The 24177-nt window shown below is 44.7% G+C and overlaps 2 protein-coding genes across 2 annotated transcripts in view; one reads left to right on the top strand and one right to left on the bottom strand.

Annotated features, from left to right (window-relative positions):
• Positions 1-6598: 6598 nt before the first annotated feature.
• Positions 6599-9762, top strand: LRIT2 (leucine rich repeat, Ig-like and transmembrane domains 2). Its single transcript, XM_051799849.1, has 2 exons — positions 6599-7380; positions 8860-9762. Exons 1-2 carry the CDS (start codon positions 6612-6614, stop codon positions 9669-9671), a joined length of 1581 nt encoding a protein of 526 aa, XP_051655809.1. The 5' UTR covers positions 6599-6611; the 3' UTR covers positions 9672-9762.
• Positions 9763-12310: 2548 nt separating this feature from the next.
• The window catches only part of CDHR1 (cadherin related family member 1), a 46077-nt gene continuing 34210 nt past the window's right edge, over positions 12311-24177 (bottom strand). Inside the window, exons 15-17 of the mRNA XM_051799820.1 lie at positions 22252-22480; positions 21106-21360; positions 12311-15032 (exon numbers count right to left, since the gene is read on the bottom strand). Of these exons, the coding sequence (XP_051655780.1) occupies positions 14475-15032; positions 21106-21360; positions 22252-22480 (1042 nt within the window). The 3' untranslated portion in view covers positions 12311-14474. The remainder of the gene's footprint in view (positions 15033-21105; positions 21361-22251; positions 22481-24177) is intronic.

The raw sequence follows: 24177 nt of genomic DNA, 5'->3' as shown, positions 1-24177 counted from the left end.
CCTTACATTAATGATAAAGAACTTGTATTGGGAGAATTTGTGTAAATTATTATTGTATACACCCTGTATAAAATAATACGTGCTACTTCTATCACTGGACTATGTAGATTTTTGGGTTTGCAAATAATGTTTTGTAAAATTATGTATTTTAATACAACAAATTAACTGATGGAATATGTGGTATGTAATAGATTTATTACTTATTTATACAGTTGCATTTCTGAGCATTTTTAGTCTCTCTCCAAGGTAGAAGAAAAATATTCTTCCAGTGGCAGTTTTTGTGATGTTACGAGGAGTGCTGTGTGTAAGCCTGATGATGGCCCACATCTGCAGCCACTGGGCTGTGCAGAAATCACCCTGCCATGGCCCTGGATGGGTAAGATCCTGAGGAATCAAGGCTGTCCTGAAGTTCTCCTGTGGTGAACCGAGTGGACCTACTGCCCAAGGACTTGCCTGTAAGTCAAGTTTACAGGAGCTGTCTGGGAACCAGAGGTATTTACTTTTCAGCTGACTGGAGACACGAGCTGGGTAATTTGCAGCCTCCAGCCTTGGTGAGGAGCAGCTCTCACCTGCTATGACACAGTCTGTGAGTTGGCAGTGGAAGAGGCACCAGCTGGGACAGCACTGTTGCTCTTTGCTTGTGAGGAGGAGAGGATGGAGTGATCATCCTGTGACATTCACCGTGGCTGTGTTCAATTTTACAGACTCTACTGGATATTTTTTGCACTTTGAATAAATAGTGATCCCGAGTAGAATAAACATGATTTTTCTTTTCTCTTTCCTGTGGTTATTCTCACTGTCTCATAGATGAGGCATCACAGTTTATCATCTCAACTGCTGCTGCTTCGAAACAAGCCTAACTACTGCACTGGTGATTCATGCAAGACAGGCAATAGGTAGAAACTGGTACAAGCTCTGTGTCATTTGGCATGGGTCATGGGAGAAACCCTATGCTTGCAAACTGTGAGTGTAATTTCAAAGCATTGAGCAGATTGATTTTCTGCTGAATGTGACTTCAAGGCTCTGGGTCAGATTTTCAGTAGTATCAGACATGTACAGATAAATATCTCACTGGATTTTCTGTTACTGTTGTAATAGAAGAGCTGTAGGGGCATCTAATTTCAGCAGGGTGAGGAGAATATTCATCACTGCAAACAATTTCTTTCTTGGTCAAAGTCAATTCTCAAGATGTGCTGTAAGAACCAAAATGAACATCTGAATCTCTTTTGGAATTACTGCATCAGTAGCTTTTTTTTTTAATTATTATTTGTTGACACTTTGTTCTGTTCAGTTTTCCCTTTTGGAAATATTTACTCCATTAATAATCTCTTTGTGTCAGGTTTTGACCAATTTGTTTCTTTTTGGGGTCTATTTCAAATATTTTGGCATTAAGCAACGTAGTTTGGAATCTCTTTGAGTATAATGTTCCCTACTATTACTATTTTAAAATTTCTTCTCAGACGAGTGTTGGATCACGTCAGGAATACTTAGGAATAAAATAAGGAGGTTTGCACCATCAGCCTGGGCTGAGCACTTTGGAGAGCAGTATGAGCCACTCCTTGAAGGGCATTACATGTGATATATAACAAATTCCTCCTTCTACAGTATCATTTAGTACTTATTTTGGAAATCAGAGTAGTGTAAAATTGAAAAAATAAGGATAAAGTTTAAAGGAGAAGGTAATGATGTTTTAAAAATTAATCCAAATAGCTCTGAACTGTACCTAAAAATTTTTATTATTTCATTTTCTTAATAGGATCTGCTAGAAAACAGCTATCAAAATGAGGGAACTGAGCAGAAAATAAATGAAATAATGTGCTCAAAATGGTTAAAATTCAGTCCTGCAAGTAGTTCAAGTACAAGACGAAATGTAAAAACACACGTTGAGGCTTTGAAAATGTTTTTCCAAACATCTTAAAAAGTGTCGAGATTATCTGGTGAGGAGATCCAGACAAAGGCTAACATTGGATCTGAATTATAAAGTCTTTGCAAATATTTTTAATGCCACCTATGCATAAAAATTCCACAAATGCAATGTTCAGACTGACCACAGTGTGATTTAAGCATGTTGGAAGGCTATAATTGCATTAAGTGTGGTAAATTTCACATTTATTTCCAAGTGCCTGGAAAGAATAGACTAAAAAGTATTTAAATGATAAAAAAACATAGGACACAAAAGTGTGTGTGTACATAGACATAAATTTGAGAAAAAAAATTAACAACTCAAAAGTGTCAAGAAGGACAGTAAAATATTTTTCAAGATGTTTTAAAAACTGAATGGACATTGAGGAATGATTTTGAAAGTAAAATAAAATCTAAAGACTAAAAAGGTCCCAAAGAAGCTGACACCCAAGTCCCTCAGTGTCAGAATTGACTGGGAAACCCTGTACAGTTTCAGGATATATTTAATTAGTAGTCATTGCTGTGAGCTTCACCAGCTTTAAAGTCCATGAACAGAAGAAAAAAACTGTTGCACAAAACAGAACAGAAGAGTTGTTTCCCATTTTATTTTCCTGTTACTCAAGATTATAAATAAAGAATTTAGCAATTGCCAGCAATGGTCCAAATGGATGAGAAATAAGGTTGTACACCTCAGTGAGCAGGAGAAGGAGCTTCTCAGAGCAGCAGTGAGCCTTGGAGCGGTGCCCAAATTTCCCAAAAGCCAGGGCTGCCACTGTACAGTCCTGTATCTGAATCACCCAACTGCAGCCTTCAACTCTTATGTGCTACCCTGTGGGGATTTCTGGCACTGAAAGCCCTGGCAGAGGGACTAATTGTAAAGCTTTAGCCTAGACATGATTTCTTACAGGCCCATGTGTGCCTGTCATTTCAAGATGGAGCACACAATGGGTGTCCTTTTGGCTTTTGCTTTGGCAATTGGTGCAGCTTCTTAAACTCCACTTCCCATGGATTAGCAGACAATGTCTCTATGGAGATTTATTTTGACAGCTCGGGTTTTAGACAGTTTGTTCTGCATTTTGGCTTTGGCCAGGATGCCACATGATGTAAATAGCAGCTGAACTGAGTGGACATCTGCTGTCACAATAGTGACCATTAAATTTACAAGCAGGCATAAACTGGGCTGAATTAAAAAGGCAAAATCCCACTCCAGTAGGGAACATGAATGTAAGGGCTGTGGTTAACACAGGGGGAGTTTTTTCCTTTACTTTTTATCCCGTCCTTTCTTTTCCTTCCCTGCCTCTCTCTACCTTAGAGAGTGGGTAGATTTGCTACCCATTAAGTCATCTGATTTTGATAAGTAATTCACCACTAGTCTCTCAGGTGAACCTTCTGAATGCACTTGGAATTTGGAAATATTTAGATAAATGGCCTCTCAAGCAGCAAATAAATATCAGCATGAAAACAACCAGAGCATTGCCCCATGGTACTAACAACACTCTTTGAAAAGCCATTTTCCAGTCTCGTAGAGGATAGGTGGGACTGGGAGGAATTCTCATGCAGGAAAAGGAAAACAACTGCAATTCTTTTTTTTTTTTTTTTGTCTCTTAAGCAACACATTTATTTAAATTAATGTATTTCTAACAGAGAACCTTGGATATATCATTTTACTTGCTGCATCCCAGAACACTGGGCATTCTACACCTGTTTTGTTCCCAAAGATGTACATGGAGGGAAACTCACCAGTAGTTTTTACTCTGTATATAAACCTGTTAATAAATAACACTTCATTTTTCATGAAGGATTTTTTGAAGACTTAGCTGCTACATGCTTTATTACTCTCCCTGTGTGCCATGGAGTAGGAGTGTGAAGGTGGTAAGGAAGGGGTCTTTACAAAGTTGGGCCTTAAAAGACCAAGAGTGAATCCCTTCTGCTGCCCTTCTAGCACAGCTGGGACAGCCAAACCATCCCACCCCAGTGGCCTCGCTGGGGGCATGTGTGCAGCTCAGTGGGTAGTTTTCTATCTCATTTCCCTTGAATCCCATGCACTGGTGGATCTGGCTATTCCTTGTGAATACTTGGCCAGGATGACTGAACAAGTCAATGATCTGGGTGGACTTCAGCCATTTATCCCATCACAGGAAGGCGTCCCATCATCTCTAGAGCTGAACACCATCAAGGCACTTGTTTTCTTTTGCTTCTGCCTTTTGCTTCTGCTGAAGGCCCTGCAGCTCACACATGGGCAAACTCCTGACACCCAGCTATTTTCTAACTACATCATAAGTAGTTTACTACTGTTATTGCCAGTTATACTAAAGTGTAAAATTATAAAATTATTATAAAATAATAATATCATTGTTTTATTGGGGAATATTTTCATGACAGACTACAGAAGAAGACCAAAGGCAATGCTGACTGTGGTATTTGTCTTCCCAGAGGCCCACACCCATGCTGGGTGGGCATGGGGGTCCCTGAGTCCCTCTGCTTCAGTGGCTGATGGATAACTGGGAAGGACACATCCTCCCATGGCAACTGCCACTGTTGCTCTTGCAGCATTCTCAGTTTAGCCAGCCAGCCCTGCTGATGGGTGTTCCCTCTGCTGTTTAAGCTACACAGAAAGTGCATAAGGAGTCTCCGCTTTGGCTGATGGGGGCTGTTCTGGGTCCACTCTCACTGCAACAGCTTCACCAAGAAATGTCCCCAGTGGCCACCCCTGTCCCCAGATGGGGGTTTTATAGCTACTGCATCTGCTGTGCTACAGATCAGCAGCGTTATTTCTTCAGTCCTGGCTCACCGACATGTTTAAATGTAGGGTAGTTGTTGAAAAAATCAGGTGTTGTACCATGGACAAATAAGGAACATTTCAGTGAAAATATCCCCTAAAAAATCCCATATGCTTATGGTTAGATGCCAGGCACAGCAAGCAATAACAGCCCCACAGGGCCAATACTCGTGGCCTGCTGCTTATACACAGGGGACAGTCACAGAGTGCTGCATCAGTCCCCAGCAGTTTCCCCAACAGTTCATTGCACTGATTTGCCATGAAATAAAAGCTCCTGTCGATTTAAATGCTGCAGAATCAAGTCTATGTCTTCTGTAGGTTTACAGCAGCTGTGCTATTGCACACACCCTGAGAGCCAGGTATAGCTCTAAGCCATCACGCTATAAATATTTTTCTATCCTTGTCCCACGGGTCAGAGGTTAAGTAGGTTCAGGCTAATCTTGCTTTGTGACCCAGCGTCACACATATGGGCAGTGAGGTGCAGCCCCTTTCCAAGGCACGCTCCTCTGCATGCTGTAGTGAAGCTCATCCACACTAGGTGGCCCCAGGAGAATGCAGAACTCCTTGAAAATAATAAACAAAACCTGCTATTTTGGCTTTTAAAAAAAAAGTTGGTTACCAAAGTGCTTTCTAATAGAACTACTTAGACTGAGCTCTTAAAGGTGCCTGAAAGGCACTCAGAACATCTTACAGGGGAACCCAGAGAATGGCACTGAAATTTTGTATTTGTGGAAGAGATTGACTACCAGATACTCTTTTCTCAGAGAAATCCACAGGCTGGCCACAGCTGAGTTGCTATTTTCATTACCAACATGTAAGGACTGAGCTAGTGAGGAAGGGAGAGGTGGAGTTGTTTCAGAGGAAAACGGTGCCATACTTATATTTCCATGGCACAACATCTAAGTTTGGGGAGTAGATTTCATGCTCACCATGAGTACACCCTGCACAGTGCTGTGGGCAGGGTTTGGGGCTGGATGGATTGTGCAATACAGCACTGTGCACTGACGAATTCCAGCTGTGAAGTCTGGCCCTTACTGTGGTGTTCTGCTTTGATAAATTCCATTAAAATACAGGAGACAGAGACAGATCCCTTGAAATAAAAAAAGAAAAAAAAAAGAAAAAAGGTAATTAGGCCTGATTAATTACTTGGCTTGGCAACAGAAGTGGTTTTGGCTCCATCTTCATATTACCAACCAAATAAATATGTCTGTGAGAATCCCCTCAGCTAGAGGATGAATGCCAAGAGTGGCCCCGGAAGTGATTTTTAGCACTTTGACACAGACTATGAACCATACTACGTCTTCTTTAGGGTTGGGTCCCCCTCAGGATTTATTTCTGCGTCAAGGAAGATTACACCTAATAGGATTTGCTTCTTGGAGGCTGTTGGCATGTTTGGTGCAAACCCCTGCACAGTGCTTTCTTAAAGGAGAATATGGACCCTGTTTGTCATATTTTTCTTCTTCTTCTGGCCTTCCACAAGATAAACCCATCTGTTTCGTCTTGTATCACAGGATGCTCGTGTTCTCAAGACAGCTTTGGAAGGTAAGAACGCTAGTTACCCCTGTTGTAGCACCAGTGAAGCAGCTCATATATATTTGCCAATGATGTGAGCATCAAAACCAGATTGGTGCATGGAGTGCCTCCTCCAACACTTGACTAGTACTAGCTTAAGCACAGAGTGAGATTTCTCTTATTTCCCTGAGATATGTAGCTGCATACATAGCAATTTTTATAACTTAATTGCATTCCTCATGGGAAAATTGGTATAAAACCCATGGAAGGATGATGTATGGCTTATGCATGCCCTATATACAATACCATGTCATTTTTCAGGTGCTTGTCATCCTCTACAGGGAACTGGTTTGTTAGACATGAACGTGGTATGTGACCTAGAGAATTTTCTGTTTTCCTCCTTAGGAGTTTGCTCTGCATGTCTGCACTGCTGAGGCAGATCCCTGCAAACATCCCTCAGGACATCCGGAAAATTAGAATCGAAAATTCCCACCTAACAGAATTGCCTCGTGGGTCTTTTGAGAATGTTAGTGCCTTGGAGTATCTCTGGCTCAATTTTAACAACATCACAGTGATGCACATCAAGAGCCTGGAATATCTGCCAGCTCTGCAGGAGCTGCGCTTGCAAGGGAACAAATTAAGTTCAGTGCCATGGACAGCATTTCAAGACACCCCGACTCTGAAAATCCTGGATCTGAAGCACAACCGGCTGGATGTCCTTCCAGAACACGCACTCCGCTATCTGCCCAACCTGACCTATTTAGATCTATCCTCAAATCAGCTTACCATCATATCCAGGGATGTCTTCTACAACTGGCCTGTCTACCAGAGAAGCCAGAGGACAGAGGGGCAGATAGAAGCTATTTCCAATGCTGTTCTGGCCCTCCACGACAACCCCTGGATTTGCGACTGTCGCCTGCGGGGATTTGTCCAGTTTATCAAGTCGGTTGGCCCACCTATTATTCTGATGAATTCCTATTTAACGTGCTCAAGCCCAAAATTCAGGACAGGGAAGTTTTTTCATGAAGTGGAGCTTAACAGCTGCATGAAGCCCCTGACCTCAGCCCTTGACACCAATCTGACAGTCCCAGCGGGGCTAAACATCACCCTGACCTGCTTTGTGGAAGCCAGCCCATCCCCTGCTGTCTGGTGGACCTATGCACTCAAACTTTTAAGGGCATTTAATGGTAAGCAAAGCTTTTCTTCTTCTTTTTTCCTTTTTCTTCTTCATTAAAAATGTATGGTCTGCTATTCTACTTACATAGGTCTGCAGGCCATCTCAGTCGCCACAGCAACTCTCAGCCCCTTTAGAGCACCACAGTTATTGTGGTGGCAATAATCCAAATAATCTTAATCACCCTATGCATCTGAGTACGTCTGACCAGCATAAGAAGAGCTGCTTCATGCAGGATATCAGTCAAAGATGAAAAGAGCATGGCCTCATTTTCACACAATTATCTTGTGTGTGGATTTTCAGTAGTAGCTCTTTCCTCACAACACATGATGCAGGAACTATTAATACTATATCAGTTGTACATATTGAATAAATATGTAGTTATCTAAATATATATGTATATTTACAGTATATATTATACACTACATATATATATGCACATATATAATTATATTTGTATGTACACGTGTATCAGCCCACACACATATACATAGGCTTGTATGTTCCTATAATATTTCCATATATTTTCTCAAGAAATACCACACAGACCACAAAACAATGCAGCTCTGTTGCCTGTCTATGTCCATGCATGTTCTACCAACTGAAACAGAGGTGGTTGTTCTCCCTAAGTGTTGCTTATTCATACTCTTTAGTGATGGCCTCATAAAATGAAAGCTTTTCCTCTTTCTCCCAATCCGTCCTCCCTCACATTTATTTTTACTAAGAGTCTTCAATAGGGCAAGTTGCTATTTTCATCAGGTAAGATAATAGGCATACAGGCACTGCACAGGCTCTGTGTGTTCCTAATAAGCCAGCTAGCTAAATAGGATAGCATTAGCCCTTAATCCTGGGCTGATATTTGCTTCAGTTGCAGCACTGTAGCAGCACCTCTATGCCTTTGCACAAGCACATGCTGAATTAATTACATGCAGGTTTTTCTCAACCTACACCCCTGTTTGGGTAGCTGACAGGGTTTCATACTGTTCTTAAAACTCCATCTCACTTCCAGCCCAACACTTCCTTGCTCCATCCACTTCTTTTTGGCCTGAGCCTTTTGAGTCTGACGTTTTTCCATACTCAATCCTAACAGAGGGTGGAGCACGTGTCCAAAATGTATCTGTGCCTCCTCAGTGACTCTCCCTGGTTTCCCCTGACCTAAGAATGCTGATGGCACATGGCACATGGGCCTCTGCCCACATCAGCCTCCCCAGCAACTTGTGCTGGGGCAGGGGTTGGGTGCACTCCATGTCTCCTGTGCTTGGGTGTCCCAGTGTATTTATTGCCTTTCAGACAGACAACACTTTCCTGATGTGCTCTGTGTGGTTTGGCACACTGTTGTTGCCCCTCTTCCTTTTTCCCTGGGCAGGGCAGGTCCTGCTGGAGCCCCATCCCACACTGGTCTCAGGGCTGCCCCAAGGGCATGGTGGTTCCCTTCTGCCACAGACAAAAGGGGCCCTACCTGTTGACACAACTTCCCTCTGCCTCTCTGCAGTGACCACTGAGCCCATCAGCGAGGAAACCGTCCGCTCTGAGCTGCTGATCCCAGCGGCACGGCCAGCAGACGCCGGCAACTACACCTGTACAGCCGCCAACTTCTTGGGTAACACCTCAGTGGCCATCAACCTCCGTGTGGTGGCCCCGTGGGCGTCCACCACTCCCCGGGGCTGGGCCCCCATCGCCCCCGCTGAGCCGGGCGCCCACGTGGAAGTGCGCATTGCCAAGCAGACGGTCTACGGCATCACCCTGGAGTGGTTTGCAGCAGCGGCGGCAGCAGCAGAGCCGGGGGAGACCTGGTACACCCTCCTGGTGGGCCGCTATGACGCCGCCCAGAAGGACACCATCTACATTGGCCCCGGGGTCAACACCTACTCGGTGACCGACCTGCTGCCCGCCACCAAATACGAGGTGTGCGTGGCCGTGCGCAACCAGGCTCCCCGCAAGGGCCAGTGTGTCGTCTTTGTCACGGGCAGCGACGTCAGCCAGATGGAGCAGCGTGAGAAGCTCATCCACATCGTGGTCATCGTGTGCGCCATGGTGCTGGCCGTGCCGGCCGGCATGTACGCCTGCACCGCTGAGGCCCTGCCCGGCTGCCTGGCCCGCTGCCCCAGAGCCTGCCCCCGCCGCCGCCGCGGGGGCCAGGCACAGGCTGCTGGCAGCAAGGAGAGCACGCTGGACAGCATTCCCGCCGGCAGCGAGGACGGGCTCTGCCGCCCCGAGGACATCCGCGGCACTCGGCGGCCCCCAGCCCGTGAGGAGCCTGGCAAGACCCGGCCTCCCCACAGGAACAGCGCCGACCTCTACTAGCACAGCCCTGCCCGCCCTGCGAGTGCGGCCACTGCAGCACCTTCACAGACCACCTCGAGCCACGGCATGTGCTGGTTTTCTCGAAGGACCATGCGAGGGCGGCTCTGTGCTGCAAGGACTCGGGGCACGGTGGGACACATGACTGTTGTTTGCAGCAGGCTTGGGGAGCCCTGGGAATGGAGGTGCCCGGCGTGTCCGGCCGCAGGTGTGGAGGTGTGCCTCCACAGCCCTGGGCTGCCCCTGCAGCACTGTCATGGAGCAACGCACACTGACACACCAAGAAAACCGGCATTGACAAAAAAACAACCCCCAAACCAGTATCAATGCTTCTGGACAAAGGTCAAAGGTCTCCCCTCACTCACTCACACAGGCACATCTTTAATTATTTGTTCTTCTTGCTCGCAGCTCTGCCCAGCGCCAGGTGCCAGCTTCTCCTGTGTGCCACCTCCTGGGAATGGACAGGGGAGCTGAGCAGGGCTGTGGCCGTAGCCAGCAGTGAGTGGTGGGGAGGACTGGGTGAACACGATGGAGAAATTTTTTTTTTACTTGGAGAAAAATTTTTTTATTTTGAACAGAGGTGTTGGGTTTGGGGGTGGGTTTTTTTGTTCTGCTTTGTTTTGTGGTCTTTTTTCTTACTCCTCCTTAAGGTTTATGCAGCCCTAGGAGATTCACAGCTTTGGTTGTACCACAAACAGGAAAACTGCAAGTGCTTACCGAACACCCCAGTGTAATACAGCCACAGCACAAGATTTCGTGGTTTTTGAGTTATTTTGGTTTTGAGGGTTTTTTGTACTAGAGAGAAGGGGCAGGCTTTTTACTTGTGTCCAAACATATATTAGAGGACTGTTTTATTTTCAGACTAACTAGTGCGCACACACACACACACACACACACACACACACACACGCATGCACACTCTAACACACACTTGTGCCTATTGCTACACAAGTGTTGTTAATATATTCTTTAAAGTTAAGAACCAGAGCCGGTGAAAAATGAACAATTTGTCTTTCAGAGGCAAACACTGAACTGCTGTTTCCCCTCCCACGCTCCCCATCACTTGCACCCCTTTTCCCAGGATGGTGCTGTGGCTGCAGGGGGTGATGGGGATGCTCAGCCTGAACAGGCTGGTGAGGCAAGTGGACAGAGGCAGAGAACATGGTGGAGCAGGGGTTTGGGAGCTGGAGGTGCAAGCCAGGCACTTTCCCTAAATGCAGACAGGTGCCTGCCCATCCCGCTGCTTTGAAGCCAAAGCTTGCTTCCTTGGTAGAGACAAAAAAGCCCTAATAAGCACCTAAAAGAAACAGCTTCCTGCTTGCAGAGCAGCTCACCGCTGTGATTCTCAGGAGTCTGAGGACATGTGACCTATTATTTTTCTTGGTTTGACCTCACGCTTTCCAGCACAACCAAAGCATGTGGCCCACAGACCCACAGCCATTGTCATGTGTTGTTATAGATTGTCTAAAAAATAAAAATCTACAGTAGGCACCCCAGCTGTAAGCAGCGATAGAACCTAATGTGAGCTTCATGCTGTGGTAGTTTGGATTTCTAGTTGTATTTTGTTTTTTGGTGTGTGTTTTCCATGCTGTGTCTCCTCAGGCCTCATGTTTCCTCTCCCAGCACCTCCTTCTGCTGTAACATGCTGCACAGCTTTTGAACAGAGACCTGTTTTGTCACTGCGGACTCTTGGTGTGAATACTTCACAGGACTTCCTAGTCTTGTCAGTCTTTTAGTGTCAAAGCAATAAACACGACAGATTTTCAGAATACACAGATGTCCTCTGCTTCCTCTCTAGCCTTTTACAGTTACAAGTTGCAAAGAAACCCGAATGCCAAGGAGCTCTGGGGTTTGGCTGCAGGGATGGAGGAGACCAGGCAGTTGCAGCACATGTCACAGGGGGTCTAGAGTGGTGAGGAAGGGGCAGAAGCAGCCAGCCAAGCAGGGAAACCTTGACCTGGAAAAGCTATCTGTGTAGACAGTGCATACAGAGTAAGGCATGAGCTGATGCTGGTTGAGGACCAGCGTGGGGCTGTGGATGAAGGGGAGTGAAAAACAAAGCACTGTCTGTAATGACTGGCCTTCCATCACAGTCGACACAGAGAAACACTAGTACACACTAGAGATTGGAGAGAGCTGCTGAATCACAGCAAGGGAACAGCCAAAGACAAAACATCCCATCACCAAATGTAGAAAGTTCGTAACAAATCACATACCCACTGGCATCAGGCTGAATCTGCTGCCTTGTGAGGAGCCTTCCTACCCCCAGGGCCATGCTGCAGTGGGCTGCAGAACACTATGGGATCCTGCCCACCCCCTGTGCCACTTGGCATCCTGCTTCTCATCTGCTCTCCTTCCAGCCTGGTGTTGTCCAAAAACCACATAGCCCTTCTCTTGACTTGCAGCCCACAAAAGGGTCCATTTGCCCATCCTAGAAAGCTGCCTGGCTACCTGTGCCCTTTTGGTCATGCAACAGGCATGACATGACAAGGCATTGTTGCAAGCAGAAGCACACTATGCACAGAAGCACCTTTTGCAGTTTTTTTTTTTAAATTTATTAACAAAAACCTTTGAAGTTGAAATACAGAGTAACTTGGAAAGAGTCTTACAACATAGTAATAAAACATCTTTATTGCCTCTTAAATATAATCTCTAAGACTATAAGCCTGTAATTCCTATTAAATCTCACTTAATTGAATGGTCTTTATAGGCTTTCCTCATTAGAGAATGCACACTGAATACTGGCTTTAAAACAACATCAGGAAGACAGTAGTATGGAGAATAAACAACAAACTTTTGGAACCTCAGGAAACATTGCAGACCCTGGCAGAGACACAACCAGCAGAGGGCGTGTGCTTGCACAGGGCAGCAAGAGAGGGGTTGGGGGCTGCATGTCCCCTCCCTCTGACCAGCTCACAGTCAGGGGATGAGGACAAGGTGACTGCACACAACACCAGAGCCTTGGCCTCAGGCCACACTGCCCCAGGGGTGGGGGATAAGCAAGAAAACAGTGGAGAAAAGGAGAGACATGGCAGGAGAGGTTCTGGGTGCAGTGCTTCTATCATGGCCCCCAGCTGGGACCCTGCTGTACCTCTTGGCTACAGCTGCTGGCTCAGCCCACGGGTAACATGAGCCACGGTCACCCTCTGGCTTCTAGGTGGATTGAAATTAAAAAATACAGGATTTTCCCTGTAAGTGGGTAACTTCTTATTCAACCATCTATCCCCTAAACTGATGAAGTCCTACTGCAAAAAAAGGGAATTTTTCCAGCTAGTGGAGTAAGAGGAGATCTGGAGTGCCAGGTCTGCTGGTTCAACTGAAATGACAGCTGGAGAACTCTCAGGAACCCTTTGAATTAACACAGTGTCCTGTCCTGTTGACTTTGTTCCCCATCTTGATGTTCCCAGTGTCAATCCATGACAGCACAGCTTCTCTGCAGGGCCAGGGCTCAGGCAGAAGGTGCAGGGTGCCCAGCTCAGGCAGAGGGTGCAGGGTGCCCAGCCAGCCCAGTCCATTCTGCCTTCTTCCCAGCCTGATGCCCAGCTGAAAAACATCTCCTCAGAAACAAACATGAGGGAGAAACCGTGGGGTAGATCCAGTGAAAAAAGTGCTCTGCCCTCAGGGGCTTTTTACTGTCACATAACAGAAAAAAGGTGTCAGCTACCTTCCCACCTTCCCCCCCTTCCCATTAACTATTGCATAGTTCACTCAAAAATACTGATAGGACAAACCAGAATATTTTATGGAAACCTCATTTTGCACTCACCAGTCCCTGGAACAAGCCAGGAGAGGTGATGAAATATATTCCTTGACACCTTCTGCTAGCAGTGTACAACACCACATGATCTTTCCAGACACTTCCCTGACCAACATATGTGACTTTCCAGCACTTGTCTATGTTTTTCACTTATCATTTGACTCTCAGTTTTACCTTGTCTTCCCTGTGGATTTATCCGTGTCCTTCTCCTGCTGGGCTCCTCCTTTTTTGGGGCTCAGTGTCAGAAGGAGGTAGTACTGAGAGTGCTGCTACTGAGCTTCTGTGCTCCAACCTTGCCCCAGCTGGTCTAGGGAAGGCTGAAAAGCCCCTCCTGTCTCCTCCTCAGCAGCCAAGTCCGGGGCAGAAGCAAAGTGCAGCATCATGTCAATGCACTCTGGCAAAACCCAGCATAAGCTGCAGGAAAATGAAGATCTTCTCCAAGTCTGCCCGCTTACCTTTTGGGAATGAAGGTACTCAGGCCGTGAGCACATCACTCCACCAGCTGTTGCAAAGCTTGTTACACCCTGAGGACAGGGCAGTGTCACTGCTGTAGGAGACTTGTGCATTGAATTGGTGCTCATGCTTTCAAAAGTGGGTTTGGGATTTGAAGTGATGGGATTTTGGGCACCTCAAACCCACCTGCCAGACCAGCTCAGAAGCAGCATCTTCCAGGGCCTTGACTGCAGAGCATCTTGTTTGAAAAACCAGGCTCTGGGTAAAGACCTCCAAACTGGGGGCAACCTGAGTCCCTGTTCACTTGGGGAGACTGTGGCTGGTGTACTCAGCACCGTGGTCAGACAGCTGCAGGGAGGGAGCAGCAGTGGGACACGGGCTGAAGGAATTGCAGTCGCGACTGGACACAGACCACAGCACTTCTGTGGGTGGGGTGACTCTGTAGCATGTGGTCCTGGTGGAAGGTGAGGGGTGGCTATCGCAGTGAGGAGCTGCTCTCGGTTCACAGGGTGCTGACAGACAGGGGGAGGAGCACAGCACGTAAATACATCCATGCACAGCCACAGTCTGCAGTCTCTGGGGGCTGCTGAGAGCACCTAGATGTGGGGCTCCCCGGTAGCTGCGTTCCTCTTCTCAAACCTCATTTTGAGCTCTGACACGAGGGCATTGTGGGTGCTGCTATGACCTTTCTTCTTTGGTGGCTTGACTATATGCTTGGGAGTGAGGGAGCCGGACACGGTTGGCACCCGCCACCCTGGGGCATCGCTCCTGGGAGCCAGGGCAGGGGGTGGCGGGGGCAAGGGGGCTGATGGTGGCACGGGGGTAACTTGGATGTTGTTGTTGCTGTTCTCATTGTTCTCAGGTAGGCTCTTGACATCATCCTCAACGACAAACTTCTCCGCAGCATTGCTGGGCCTCTTGAACTTCAGCCACTCCATCCTGACTGTCCGGGATGGCGGGATCTGTCTCTTTTTTATGATCCTTCTTACCGGCATGATTTTGCTGGATCGCTTGTTGCGCCAGAACATGGCAGTAGAGATCATGATAGTTATCAGCACCATTATGCCCATGACACCAGCTAGCACTCCTAAGGCTTTCATGGGGTTATCTTTAGTTTGCATCAAAAAGGCGGCCATAGGCCCTTTGTGAAGAGTCTGTAAAGGAGTACAAAGAAAACACATGACTTACTCTAGGGGACAGACAATGACCCAGAAATTTCATTTGTCCAAAATATGTAACAAGCAGGGCTGATTGAAGTTGTCTCTAAGAAACATGAGAGTCAAAGAGCCAGTCCAAGGGTGGAGAATTTAGACAGGGCTGGAGACTGGGCAAATTAATACTGTGAGGTAGATGACTGTTGAACACAAAAGCTTACAGAAGTATTGCCACTAAATTAGGACAGATTCCTGCATGTCACCACGGTGCTTGTTTAACTTGCAAGAACAGAGCACGAAAATAATTGGCTCAATTACTGAGCATGGCATTGAAAAGAATATGAGAAAACTTCATTTTATAAAATGGCAGTGTACAAATGAATAGTTAGCAGGTATGTGCTGCATTCTGTTTTCACGTACTCTTTTACAGACATAACAAAACTCTTTGAGGTAGGGGAGATGAGTAGAGTTAAAGAGCTTTGTTTTCAGAAAGAAAAGAAATAAGAAATGACATACGCTACATATGGCATATTAAGGACAAATGAATGGCCAGTTCACTTCCCAGGTTAGCACACTGTACGTCTCGGAGGTCCCCGTATAATTTTGCGGATTTTGCCCTGCGGGTGGAGCCTGGATCTTTTCACACTTTTCCAGTACATGATGGTGGAGATCACCATTGTAACAGAAATGGTGGAAAGGACGCCACTCATGCATATTCCAAATATTGTCCATGGACGCTTCTTGAGGCCTAAAATATAGGATTTTACCCTGGACTTGATCTGGAAATATCAAAAATAAGAGAAATGGTCAACCCTCACATGGTTATATATGAAAGAGGCCAGTATTTATTATAAATACAGCTGGGGAACTAGACTGAAATGTGTATAGGATTGAGAGCCTATAAAATAAAGAGAGCTAAGTGTTGAACTAGGTACAGGAGAAGAGGCAGTTGCAAAGATGTCGAACTGAATCCAGAAATACTAAAAGAAGTTAGGAAGCACATATAAACACCTGGCTGATTGGGGAATAAAGGGTAGCAGCATGGCACATAGATTAGGAATGGACCTGACCTAGAAACCAAAAGCAGAGCAGCCCATGACTTTGGTGGAGCTTAGATTCACATCAGCTTTGCGGATCTGCATTTCACGGATTTTTTTGTACTTAAATCCCATCAGATGACAGAAATTCTACCCTGGTTTACTTAACTTCACATGAAAGTCAGATGAATTAAGTGTCAGATAAAACCTTGTTAAGTACATGGCCTCAAATCAGTCCACTTGTTATGAGTGTTGTCAAGATTTATTTTGCAGCGGGGCACTGATGGCTGAAAAGCATAGGACCAACACAAGGAGAAAGATGACATATATTTAAGAAGATGCTGTATCTCACTGATAATTATTCACTAGGTATTTGAAACCCTTGAATAAATGGTATGAGACAGAAGTACATGTTGCTAGTGTACTACAGTTGCAGGGGTAAAAACTGATGAAACTTGTAGGGGTAGTTTCAGCATTTGGCTTCTTTCAACCCCCTGGTCTCAGCAAGTTTGTCACCTGTTCAGAGCTTCCAGTGATGAAGAGATAATTAATACCAAAACTAAAACTATTAAGAGTTAGCTGGTTCAGCCTCTCTTCTAGTTACTGGACCTGTACTATACAAAGCTTTGTCTAGAATTATCCTTGAATAACAACTCTTTTGTAATGTCTGCATAAAAACATCAGGCATTTTGTAAGCACACAGTGGGAGAATTCCTACTTGTCACGGCTGTGACACTCACAGGAAAAATAGGAGGAATAACCCAGGAATTTCATCATCTTAGTCAGCCTTCAGAGAGGCTTATGGGAAGTGCATTTGTCACCAAAAAAACTGCGTTCTTGTCTGTGCCATCACTGTGGCCCAGTCAGTTAATACCCAGAACAGCTCTGAGAAAGGTCTGAGCACATTCTAATAGTGAAAGTCTGAGAGCATTTGGACAAGTCAGTTGAAGCAGGTTGGCCCTGAGCACTACCCTGGACATTTAAAACACCTTCAGATCCTTTTGTCAATCACCAGCAGTTCCACCGGGCTGGGTCAACAAATAGTGTCACTTTGTAATTGCTGAAGCTGTTGTTTTTTCATGAGAGGCATGCTGTATTTTGAAGAGTGTATACAAAAGAGCACATATAAAACAAAAGCAGATACGTAATGAAATGAAAGCTGCCATATCTCTGTTGGCCAGAAGCTGAAAGAAACATTTTCTTTCTTAACAGGCATCACAAGAGTTAAAATACCACTGCTCACTGCTGTTTTTTTGCTGTGGCAGTTTCTCCAGAACCTTTCCTAATGCATGGGTGGCAGTGAGCAGAGCAAGTGGGCCATGTATCCAAAAGCTGGACCCAACAGGAGTGCGTGGTTGAGCTGTTCAGTCACAAGACCAGCTAAGGCTCACCAGCTATATTTAAAAGTCTAAGCAAGTAGACAAAGCTGTTAAGAGATCAAGCTATTGCAGATTATTGAACATGTGGCACTTAGGGACATGGTTTAGTGGTGGACTTGGCAGAGTTGGGTTAACAGTTGGACTTGATGATCTTAAAGGCCTTTACGAACCTAAACATGTCTATGATTCTATTACTGACAACTCAGGCTGCGTGGACTTGAGCAAGTGGATCTGTACAATGAACCAGCTGGTTCTGAGGACCCCACATCCACATATTCAGCATTTCTGGGGTTTTGCTCCAGCCTTGTTGCAGGAATGGACTGCCTATTAGCGCCAAGGCACACTAAGTGTGTCCCCAAATACATTTTCATCTGAAAGAAGTCCACTTTGTGTGCTTGGAGCTATGTGAGACACAGGCCATCCCACAGCATGTAGGGATGATGAGGAGATTTGCTTCAGAAGTGACTCCTGATCCGAGGTAGAACACAGGCTGCCCCTACAGTGCTTATCCCAAAGTGCAGTGCTATCACTGTATATGAAAGCTGTGTTTACATCACTTTGTAATACAAACACCAGCATGGGGCAAGACTTCTCAAACCAAAGCAATCTTTTTTCAAGTCCATGGAACTGTGGAAAGAAGAGTCTAACAGCTCTGCAAATGTGGCAAAGGCTGTTTAGTGTCATCAACCGTAGTCCCCATGGTTGCAGAGTCAGGATTAGAGGAGGACATCTCCATGTTAACTCACAGAAGATTTTTGTTGAACCTTTCAATTAGGACAATCTAAAACTGAGACTCACCAGCTATATTTAGAAGTCTAAATGAGTGGCCAAAGCTATTAAGAACTACAGATTATGCTGTCTAAATATGGACTTAAGCCTCAGTCCATGAACAGGTGTAAATAAACGCCCCCCTATATTTGCAGAACCTCAGTGGAGTCAAGAGGCAGAGGGATGCCCTCATGAGGCCAACCTTCAGGATCAGGAGCGGGAATCAGCTCCAGGTTTCTGAGTAAGACATAAGGATGAAAAGAGAGTGGTTTTTCCAGCAGATGTTTTTTAATCTGTTGAGAAAGAATAGAAAATAACCAGATGCCACTCAATACCAATTTCCATGAAATCAGACTCAGTTAAATTAAAAGGCCCCTGGATTTTTTTTTCACTGCATTATTCCAGGAGAAAAAGGTCCTTTTGGTGTGCATTACTGCTGAACTTAGCCACAAGGCATCCATCTCAAAGGGCACAGTCTTGTGCTAATTGCAATGGTAAACGTTAATTAGAAAATATGCCCATTTAATTACTTACTGTGATTAACACTTCAGGAAACCTCTAGAGGGTGCATTCAAAAATACCCTCCTTATCCAAAATCAGTAATATATAAATGTCCACCAAAGAGCAAAATAAGAGCCTTTGTACAGCTAGAGCACAGAGGGATGAAATGTACATTTGTAAGAGCCTCAGAGAGAGAGTGTGTGTGTGTGTGTGTGTGCAATATCCCTATACTAACAGATTGTTTTCTTCACAAAGTGTTAGCAGTGACTGGGACACACTGTCCCTGGGACACAGGGAATGAGCAAGGGTTTTGTACACTGGCACTGCATCTCACACACATGAAAACTGAAACCTGTTTCTGCAAAAGGATGTGATGCTGTTGGATAAAACCAAACCAAACTAAGCAAAACCAACACAAATAATTGCAAGCAATGGAAGAAGTAATGGAGACATGTACAAAAGCTTAAGGAGGATGTGACATCAGATTAGTAGTCCAGATCCTGCTGAGGAGACCTACTCAAAGAAAGAAGATGCTGTTGCTATCTCAGGCTCTGTGTTGGGACTTGGCATTGAGAAGAACATGGGAAGAAAGGAAAAACTGAAAAGAATCCATGTCTTCCCAGCCCTCTCTGCTTCCCTTTAGACTTTATCAGGAGAGGCACTCCCTCACTTCCTGCCAAAACTGTACCTCTGGAGGGGAGAAGAGGAAGCACAGAGGGGGCTTCATATGAGACACATTCTTTCATCAGGTGCTGCTGTTGCTTCAAGTGCTAGAAGGAAATCCAGGAAGCTCTTTATCCCAAAGTATCAGCTTTGCCGCCTTCTCCCCCAGCAGAGGAGGTGTGGGGCACCCTCTCTGCACTCCACACCCATCAGCTCTGTACCTTAGCCCCACATGTTCATGGAGAGGTTACCAGCTCATCCAGGAGGGCAGGGAAGGCTGAAGGTCAACAGCAGAGACAGTGCCTGGGTCCACCTGGTGCCACGCACTCGTGGAATGTGCACCCTGAGCAGCCTGGAAGCAAGGCAGGGAGGGCAAATGCTCCCACTGCTGGCTGCGGGCGGCAGTTCTTATTTGTTATATAAACCCCTCCACAACTTATGTTTCCTTGAGAAATCAAAGTGTTAAGCAGTTTTTTTCCTTTACATGTGTAGGAATGGCTAAATCTCTAGACTTTTCACAGAGACCCAGCATGCACAGCCCCCCAGCTCCACGTGGCAGAGCCTTGCAGTGACATGCTCTGCCCATGCCGAGCTCTGTCACCTGCAACAGGGCTGGCTGGCCCCAACAGGCAGCCCCTGCTAGGGCAGACCCAAGTCCTCTGGCGGTCCTGGTGGGACAGGCACTGACATCAGGGACCAGGAGATACTCCTGCGTTGCTGGTGGCCAAGTTTATCTTGCTGATGAGTTCAAGTGATCTCTGCGGACACCTTTTACCTTGCAGCAGGCTCTGAACTGTATACAAGAACAATCACATGAATGTGGTTCATAAGGAGTAACAGCAGAATAAGAGGAGATGGAGAAAAGAGAAGAAGATTGTAACAGAGAAAGGAGCAGTGGGAGCACTGTGACCAAACAAAGAGATGGCCAGCTGCTATCTGTAGGATGAGATTAGCATCTTTGCCCAGTATGTGTGTGGTCCAGAGACTGTCAGGCTAATGATGTGTTTCTCATCTACTTTAAAGCCCATTTCCTCCCTGCTGGTACCTACTTAAAGGCATGGCAAGGCGGTTACAATAACTAAGAATCATGCAAGCATGCGCTGCACACCATAAATCGCTGCTCCTTCTTTGGCTGACACAAAAGTTGGACTAAAAGAAGACTCTCAACCTACAGGGTCTATCTTTTAGAGTCTTCTTTTTTCATCTGCTAATAATACTTCAGTTATTAAACTCACATCCGAAATTCTAAGTACTTTAAAGCATTTCTATAAAGTTTTTTTTACTTTTTCCTATGTCATTTATGTTGACTTGCACAACTACTCTGATTTATTTCATTCTGGTCCCAGCTACTTTCCACTCATTTTTGTAAGGAAAATGATTTTTTTCTTCTCCTGAATGAAAAAAACACCCCAAAATTTAGCAGTTAGGATTTACCTTTACTCTCAGGAGTCTGTAGTCCTTAATTTACATCTATCTCTAACAATCAGATACAAGAAATTCATCTTCCAATCATGTTATGCTCCTACCTTTGTACCTTAACAATATTTCTGATCAAAATATCTTTTACATTTGTGGCCGTAGAATCCAAATTCACCACAAGGTTCTAGAAACACTCTACAAAACAGAGCTAGCAACAAAGTCTCAGACAGGGATCAAGCAATGCCTGCCCTTTGGTGCCTCTCAAGGATTGTCTCACCTGAGGATTTTTCTAAAACATTTGCTTACCTCTTCTGTGATATCGATCTTCAGAACTGCCGTGGTACTGAAGGACGGGGAGCCTCGGTCTTTGGCCTGTACCACCAATGACCATATGCAGTCTTTGTTTTTTGTGATGTTGTGGATGATGTCCAGGGAACGAATATAGGATTTCAGTTTGATTTCCCCAGTGCTTTGGTCTATGTCAAACACGTTGGCTGGGTCTGCTTGCATGATGGAATAATCCACGATATTGTTGGGTTCTTCTGCATCTTGATCTATAGCCTGGGAGGGGAAGTGTGAAAAACAAAGGTGTTATTATTTGTATCTTTGCCTGAGGACAAAAAGCTTCTGAGCGTTCACTTCTGATAATATCCGTGCCGTGACTGGGCTGGTTTTATTTTATCTTGGAAGCTATGCTACATTTTCTAGTGCAAAACAGCAGGTCTAGAGTTCTTTTTGTATAAGTGATTTCTATGTGAGATTAAATATAACCAGAGGAAAAACTGAACTATAACCTATCTGTAGAATGCAAATGGTCCACTGCGGGGGAACTTCTTACACAGCGTGGAGGACAAATGTGAAGTGATAGAGAACAATGGAATTACCTCCATGCCATAAACTATAGCTGCCTTAATTTTTGTGCTGTGGTATTTATTCTACTAACATTATATGTTGTGCAATCAGGCTTCACGATACGCATTCAAATATGTGTAACATAGGATGTTCTGCTCCTTTGCCTGTGAATTGTTATTGCATTTTTTTACCTTCTGTTCCACACTGGATCAATGAATACATTTCTACAAAGCAAAGGGAAATAAGTCGTGTGGTTGAGCACAAAGGGTGTCAGGAAGGTTAAGTATTCAAAACCCTGTACTTTCATTCACTCATCTTATTTGGACTTCTTATGATGACTATATAGTCCTCCACCAGCTGATGGTTCAAATACTGCAACAGCATTTTATATTTTGCCTATGGAATTTATTTCTCCTTCTCAGCAGCCTGTAAATACTATAATTCACACTTTAATCCATTTGTTACATCCAAATGGATGTGCAAAATAAAGCTGCAGGAAAAGCCAGCTTTCAGACATTCATCATGACCCCTCAGAATAAACAGCAGAGCTGGGGCTTTTCCAGAGAGCTCTGCTCGGTGACACGCAGTGCTGTCCCTCACCTCTATCTTCACCGGTGACCCAATGATCATCGTCTTTTCCTGGATGTTTTCATTGAACTCTGGAGAGTGGTCATTGACATCTAGCACGGTGATAAACACTTCAGCCAAGCTGTATTTTCCATCTGTGTCCTCTGCTTTCACATAGAAATTATACTTCGAGTTCACTTCAGCATCTAACACAGCCCAGGGCTGGGTGTAAATTATGCCTGTTGATGGGTGGATTAGGAACCTGGAAAAGAAGCAAGAAAAGACTTTTGAGTTTTTTGGTCACTTAATGCATGCTTAGAGCCCAACTTTGCCTCAGGCTGTAAACACTGAAATGCTGTGCCCAAAGACTGGTTCTCTTCACCTAACTCCTGTCTGGCTGATCTTTCCAAATCCTTTGCTCTACCTATTTTTTGTCTAGTTCCTTTGGGTTTGAAAATCAGAGAACTATCAGTGTCTTGTGTGTTTCTATCTGTTGTGCATTAGCCATTTTAGCTGCATTTTCTGTTAAAAGTCTTTGTCCTCAGTAAATGCTCGGTGTGATGGCCTTCTCCCAGAGTGATTTCCTTGCATTAAAACATTAAGCCTGTTTTTACTTTTTTTTTCCCCCCAGTTTAACAGTACAATGTATTAGATCACGTCCTGCATAAATTAAGATTTATTATATCACCTGGATAGTTAAGGGAAGTGTGCTGCATATCATAGTTAAGCTCTTCTCAGAATGGGTAAGAAAAATGTCTGTTCTCAAATCTCCCAAACTGCAGGGCAAATTATCTTCTCAAAAAATAATCACTTTTCCATAGACTGGCACTGGGGATGGAGTGGGTGTTCAGATTTATCTGTTTCAAGTTCAATTCTACACATTTGTAATTACTGAGACACTGTCAAAAGTGTCAGCCCAAAGCTTGGATTTATAGAGAGGATACCAATGCAGTACCTTTTTAAAATGGACTGCTGATGTAGACTCCAAGCAGTAGGGCTTTTAACAGATGAAAGCTTTTATATACCCTTTGAATAATGTACAGGATAACAAAATATTTTCTGTATTCCCACTGTGAATCCAATTGAAAGTGATTATAAAAGGGGCATTTAGTAATCCAGAATCTTCAGTTATTCTCATTACCCTATTAAATATAGACACAAATTTTGATGACAGCCAAGACCTGGAGGTGGAAATAGCTGTGTAAACTCTAGGTAGGAGACAGTGCCTGTGCTAAGTGCCTCCTTAGCACCCGACCCAGTCTAACCATGCAGAGAGTACTCTCATCACTCCCATTTTAGTGGAAAAATAGAAACACTCCCACTGGCAGCTTGGATTACCAAGATAAAATTATCAGCATAATGTTTTTATCTTCAACAGTTAACACTATTTATCTTACTCTAGTACAATTCATTTTTCTGCCTGTGTAACTGCACATCCACTGATGTAACACCTAAAACATAAAACATCATACCTCTAATTGAAATTCTCAAATTTGCATCAAACTGTGTGTTCAGCAGATCTGGAGATGCTAGAACTAGAAAATCAATCCAGCCTTTCAGAGCTATGCCATTCTGGCACAAGAAAGTTAAAGAATACTTTAGAAGGAAGAAAAAAAGTCTTCACATTATGATTTCCTCATTCAGCAGCATAAGAACAGCAAGTCTGAGCATCCCCATAATGCCAATCAAAATAAAGTTGCACTTATATTTTGTCTCCTAAATCCTTTGTCAACAACCTTCACAAGCTTCTTTGCACCAGCTGCTACATTCTAAACCTAAGAGGTCTGCCTGCATGACATGACCTTTTCTTGCTTGTCTCTCTGCAGTTAGCAGCTAGCTTAAAGACTTAGTGAAGAGGCTGAAAATAATCCATCGTGGAAATGCTCCTATATGTGTATCCTTCTGGCTACAGAAGACGTTCACCCTTAACATCTTGGATTTTGGACTTTGATTGTGTCT

This window comes from Manacus candei, unplaced genomic scaffold, assembly GCF_025592945.1.
Source record: "Manacus candei isolate 608988 ecotype Guabito, Panama unplaced genomic scaffold, ASM2559294v1 h1tg000050l, whole genome shotgun sequence".
Taxonomy (NCBI): domain Eukaryota; kingdom Metazoa; phylum Chordata; class Aves; order Passeriformes; family Pipridae; genus Manacus; species Manacus candei.
Note: the sequence above shows the minus strand (reverse complement) of the source record. Positions and strands in the feature narration are given on the sequence as shown.